Source organism: Myripristis murdjan, chromosome 21 (assembly GCF_902150065.1).
Source record: "Myripristis murdjan chromosome 21, fMyrMur1.1, whole genome shotgun sequence".
In the NCBI taxonomy this organism is placed as follows: domain Eukaryota; kingdom Metazoa; phylum Chordata; class Actinopteri; order Holocentriformes; family Holocentridae; genus Myripristis; species Myripristis murdjan.
In genome coordinates this window covers 23,775,001-23,781,176 of record NC_044000.1, presented here as the reverse complement: position 1 = coordinate 23,781,176, position 6,176 = coordinate 23,775,001, and the positions used below count along the sequence as shown (strand labels likewise).

Sequence of the window (6,176 nt, the reverse complement as noted above, 5' to 3'; positions counted from 1 at the left end):
CTAGCCTCGCCGCTGGAACTGGGCCACAGCGGCGAGGCTTTCCAGGGTCCTCTGGACTCCACACTCCGCCCACCGAGGGGCTCCGACTCCTCTCCGCGGCCACCAAGTTTCCGATCAGACGAGCGTATTGGCCGCGTCACGCGTCAATCATGATTTCTGGAAGCATATGGGAGGAGCAGGGTGGAGAGATGAAGGGAGGGGTGGAGGGCTAGGCGGTGCGACCGACTGTCAACTGTGTTCCTCATTCTCGTCAAAAGTCGGCTGTTGTTGCTCAGACTACAACCAAAACGACCGTAGTGGCAGGGTTTAGTCCAGGCGATGCGCGCAACGGCGACAGATGAGCGGCTCTTCTCCTCAACCCGCGCAACCCGCTGTGTAAGTTCGCTCCCTTCTGCACTTTGACATCGATGTTTTGGGGGGAGAAAGGAGTAGGTTTCGGGTAGCCTGGAGGGGTCGGAGTGTTTTCTTAGCATTTTCTTCACCAAGACCACGTTACTTTCGCCTTTTCTGTTCATGCGCTGAGCTCCGAGCATCTTTTGGACGCACAGAACTGCACCCTAATCCCGCCGAAGACAAACAAGACGGGGAAAGGTGAAGACTTGTTGCGCGTCCCCGGGGGGCGCAGTGGGGTCTAAAGCCCGGCATCAACCAAGTCGGTCGGTGCTGTGCGCGCGTCTGATGGTTTCAACAGAGAGGAGAGAGTCATCGCTCTGGAGTGGGGAGTGCTGATCAGAGACGATCAGCTCAGCCCAAAAGCCCCAAGTCAAAGCGATTCGGTGAGCGGTGAATATGAGATTCACTGTGATGGACTCTGACCACAATTAAGGAAATTGGAGTGATTAGTTCCCCGCAGCTTGAGGGAAGACCGCCAGTGGACAGTTCATGCTTTAGGAAAGTGCGAACGCATTTCTGCGCACCCATGCATACCCAAGTCAAACTTTATCCAGTCCAGATCCGACGACTTCGTTAATTTTTTTTTCTGACCCAGAGTTTCCAGTCCGTCCCATTTCTTGCCGACATGTCTGAGCGTGATGGATATGGAGACGGGCTGTGCAGCGACGGCGCGCAGGACTTCATCCCGCCCAGAGTGTCCCGTGGCCGGCGGAGCGGTGTCATCCTCCCCGGTGGCGGCCAGGACACCGACACCATCCTCCTGGAATCGGTGAAGGCAGCGCCCCGACGGAGCAGCATCATCAAGGTAGAGATCCCACCCTGAAAGCACCGTGTTCTCGCTCCAGCTAGACGTTTGGGTTCAATTTTTAATCCACGACTTCTCAAAATTCCCATTTTGCTAAAGGTAATAGGTTAGATATAAACAAGACACTGAAAACAAAATACATCACATTCAGTCTTAAAACATTTGTTTCCTCAGAAAACAATCCCAGTCTGAGTGAGACGACATCACTGAAGCGATGTGACATATCATGCATTGTTTCATTATCTATTGTCATGTTTCTAAAGGGAAACTGATTTGCACATAAGAAGGATAAATTCACCCTCCAGTGCCAGAAATGTCCGCTTGTTCTAAGAAAAACAAGATGTTTGTCCACAACTCAAAGAAAAGGAATGAGCACTGGCGAGTGATGGGTTATTATTTGAGTTTTAACCATATTGCAAAGACCAGGATGCACTTTGCTCTGTGCGTCAGGGCCAGATGGGTTTGACGCCCGTTTGACAGCAACTCGTCTCAGAGCTCCTCTGTTCCCCTGGCGCCTCACGTGTTTCGCGTGTCAGCTTCAGTAAGCCCCGTCTCTCTGCTTTTTGACGGTTTTTCAAAGTAGCCACACCGCATTCTGCGATGATAAGATAAGTTATGCAAGGTGAAAAACCCTCACGTCACACAAAAACACGCAGCCTACCTAACCTTTCGACCATGCCTTTGCAGTGACGGAGTGACTCGGGGACTGTCCTGACACTGAAAGCCTTTTGGTGATGGCAGTGTCACATTTGAATAACAATCTGCGATCAACAACACGTTAAGAACAGGCGAAGTCATTCTTTCACCCTTACAAAAAACGAGCCACACTAATCCTTGAATAAATTTTGGAAGGACATAAAATCTCCCAGGAATGTTACAGTGATACTGGTGGAGGTAAACAATACCTTACAGTGCAGCAAAGCCAGCACTCAGCATGGACTACCACAGGCACATCCTTCATGTTTATAGGGATATTATAGTGATACCACTGGAGGCAAAAATATTAAAATCTATGATGTGGTTGCTATGAATCTCTACTGAACCTCACAGACACACAATAGAAATGATATTATGATTTTTTGCTTGCAAATATGAACAGTTCTTTTCCATTGTACTGCCTGCCTGCTATTCTGGCTTCACCACAGATTGTGTCTTCCTGACGGGTAGACTTGTTGAATGGCTGTGGATTGCTAAAGCTGGATAGACTTTGCCTATAGTAGCTGACCTACATCTTACTGACATCATGCTTTTGCAAGGTCACCTGTGATCGGGTTGCAGGTATAGGAGCAGGGGAGCAGGGATCATGTTTGGGGATCATTCCCTGTCATGTCTAACATGTCCTCTGTACAGGAACCCCTCTCCCCCCGGGTTAGTGTATCTCATGTCATCGTCAGGCGAATGGAAATCCTGTTTTCTGAACAGGTGAAGGTAAAGGAAGTCAAGTACAGTCAGCCTGTTTCACATCTGGGGCTGAAATCCACTCCATTTTATTTGTCAGTCACAGGCAGGGCTGGATGACATATTGATATTGTGGTATGAGACTAGATATTGTCTCAGATGTTGGATCTTGTAATATCGTGATGTAGCACAAGTGTTGTATTTTCCTGCTTTTAAAGACAGCTTTATAGTTAAGGGATGTCATTTTCTGAACTTATTTGACTGTTGTTGCTGTTTTTCTATTTGCTTCTATCGACATGGACATCATATCTATGTTACTAATGATGTTTATCAAAAATATCTGGTGTGTAAATATCTTTTGAAAGCACCGCTATTATCAGCCCTCACATTATCGTCACAATATTGAGGTATTTGGTCCGAAATATTGTGATGTTTGAGTTTGTCCATTGTCGCTCAGTCCCAGTCACAGGGGACGCGGTGATTCCGGCCAGGCTCTAATCATTCGGACCAGCGAGAGCCACGTGAAAGAACCAGCAGAACAGAGAGTCCTCTCACTGCTGCTGGGAGGAAGTAAATGAAAGGATGGAGGAGAGGAGAGGAGGAGAGGAGGAGAGGATGACAGGAGTGATGTCAGTGACAGGCAGGGTGAGCTGTGACACTGTGGAGGAGGAGGAGGAGGGGAAGGGGGGACGTGCTGGAGAGGAAAGTTCAATTTGTCCCAAGTCAATTTGAGGACTCGGGATGGAACGATAACATTTATTTATTTATTTATTGCTAAGCCAATACCGATATCTGATATCTCCCCTCTCATAGAGGTCAATACCAATATGCATTTTTGTAAGAATCATAATGCAAATGCAGGTGCAGAACAATTTAACTTTTCAAACAGGCCTGTCTTAATTAACAAAAGACCATGTTAATTTTACTCTTTTGCTAATTTCAGGGCTGTATTAAAGGTGCAGTGTGTATAATTTAAATTGATTTGAACACAGAAATGGAATTATGACACTCATACACATGCTTTGAAATAGTGTGTTGCCAAATGCTGACATGAAAAGTTGTTGAAATGTTTTTGCTACATGGATGTCAGCTACTGCAAAAATGTTTTTCCCATATTTATGTTAGAAAAAAAAAACGTTTAATAGCTCCAAAGTGTTTAATTTTACATGTAGGTGCTTCAAAAACAGTTTGATGTAATTATGGATATGAGGATACGTGAGGGTGTCACATTGCGGCAACAAATACTAATGTTCTTATCTTATGTGTAAGTTATGATAAAACGTTTTGCAGATGAAATAACGTAGTAAAATGGCAAATTAAAGGAGTTTGTCATGTGTCGACGTCGGCTCAGATTGAGAAACAGTCTCATTAGATGGCGCTCAATCCTGCACAGTTCCTTTAAGTGACACATTCCAATAAAAACTTTTACAACCAGCCAAAAATCAAAAGTCAAAGTAGTATTTCAGTAGACTGCTATTGCAACAATACATCATCAGTGAGGTAAAGCTAACCTCATGGTGGTCTAAGCCCAGCTCAGGCATCGGACTGATTCTGATAGTCTGCCCACACATCTGTCCATCCCTAAAACACACACTCACACTCACACACACGCCCTCTCCCTCAGGCTTAAAACAACAGAAGGAAACCCACTTCTCAACAGGCCTCGTTGTTTAGGCGAGGCCGATGGGTGGAAATGGAGGAAAGGGCGCGGCCGGCCGGCTTACGGGGGCTCCACACAACTCGCATTACCACAGCAACACCCGCCACTCACGCATGTGTCCAGTCCACCCGCTCGGACCGTGTTCACCCCCCAACACACACACACACACACACACAAACACACAAAGAAACACACTCTTCCACTGCTTCACATGCAGGCAATTACAGCAGCGCTTGTTTGTTCTGTGATCTTTGAACTGCAGCGTGTACGCGGTAATTGCCTCTTGAGCTTGTGTGTAGCTAATGGTTTAGCTCAGTCGTAGCTGTTCACAACATCATCATCATCATCATCATCATCATCATGGTTATCAGCATCGGCAGCAGCAACGCGCCGGTCGACCACAAAGATACACCTGCATGCCTGCACTCGTTACACACTGGCACTTGTGAACAGATTGCTCAAGACAACGTATGTGTGTGTGTGTGTGTGTGTGTGTGTAGAAATAGCAGCAAGAGAAGAAAAAAAAAAAAACTTTGTTGTTGAAAATGGAATTTGTGACGAGTTGAACTTTTTCGCGGTGGGACTGTTGAATCGATTCAGACGTGGTCGGTGTGTTTGAGCGCGGCGCGTACATGCACACACAAAAAAGGGAGCAGCTGCATCAATGTGCTGTCGTGTGTGTGTGTAAATCAGATGTGAAGTGTTAGAGACGGGAAAGAGGAGACAAACTGAGCTCCGTCTGAGAAAACAAGTCTATGGTTTTAGGATCAGAGGCAAGCCCTTTGTTGCTGTTGAAGCATTAACCGATACAATAAGCGGAGCAAAGCAGAAAGTGCACATTAAAATGCAGAAGCCTCCTTATCATAACGCTTCCCTTTTCTCCATGGCAAACACAAATTAGTAAGTCGTGAAACTGGGGTGAACCTGCGGTATGTGTGTCATAGAGTAATGCGCGTGTTCCTGTGTGAGCCAGAAAATGAAAACGATCATTCATCATCTTTAGATTTAATAACTGTCCACTGAGAACGCCGTAAAAAAAAAAAAAATCAAATTTAAAAAGTTCAAACTGTTTTTAAATTCCTCTCCCCAACGTTCAGTCTCATCTCCGTCCACGTCTCCGTTGTTATTCAGATCATAATCGCCCGTGTGTGGATGAGCTCGAGTGGCCGCCAGCACGCCGCTTTACTGTGTATTAGTGCGAGTTAAAGGGACGTTAATCTCAATCAAGTCAAATACATTAGGCTCGGGCCGTTGTGTGAATATAGCAGACCATCAAACAAACCATCTGCAATTAGCTCATAGCATCACTGTGGAACAGGCCAGAAGGCAAACACAGAGCTGGGTGGTCGCCGTGCCAGCCAGGCCTCAGTGATGGGTGCGGGATTAACGCTCAAGCGGCGCACACAAGCTGATGGACGCATCCACACACATTCATAAACACACATACAGTGGTGGAAAAAAGTTTTCGGACACCCCATGCATTTGTGAAATATTGCATTAACAAGTGCAATTTCTTTTAGCACAGTCACAGCCAAAATACTAAACAAATCCTAAAAAAGCCATTAAAAACTTAAAATGGATTGGTTCCATAAAAATACATAAGAAAATCTGAGTATTGGGTCATTTTGGTACCAGTGATGAAGGTCGTTCTTTTTATTAAAAGACACAATTTTTGTTGCCAAGCTTGGTGTCTATACAAAGCCAGCACATCTGAAAGTTCTTCAGACACAAAAATGGCTAAAACAAGGAACCTAACGCCTGAAGATAAAGATTAAACTGCCAAAAATTTAGTTTTGTTAGTTTTTCTTGTAAACAATAAACAAAAAAATACAATTTGTATTTGTCCACAAATATTTCATGACAATATTTGAGATTGTGAGATTGTGTAAAATTTTAAGGGTGTCTGAAAACTTTTTTCCA

The 6,176-nt window shown here is 45.2% G+C and overlaps 1 protein-coding gene across 1 annotated transcript in view; it reads left to right on the top strand.

Moving 5' to 3' along the window:
• Positions 1 to 230: 230 nt before the first annotated feature.
• Positions 231 to 6,176, top strand: part of plcl1 (phospholipase C like 1) — a 77,760-nt gene continuing 71,814 nt past the window's right edge. Inside the window, exon 1 of the mRNA XM_030081020.1 lies at positions 231 to 1,198. Coding sequence (XP_029936880.1) covers positions 1,019 to 1,198 — 180 coding nt within the window. The 5' untranslated portion in view covers positions 231 to 1,018. The remainder of the gene's footprint in view (positions 1,199 to 6,176) is intronic.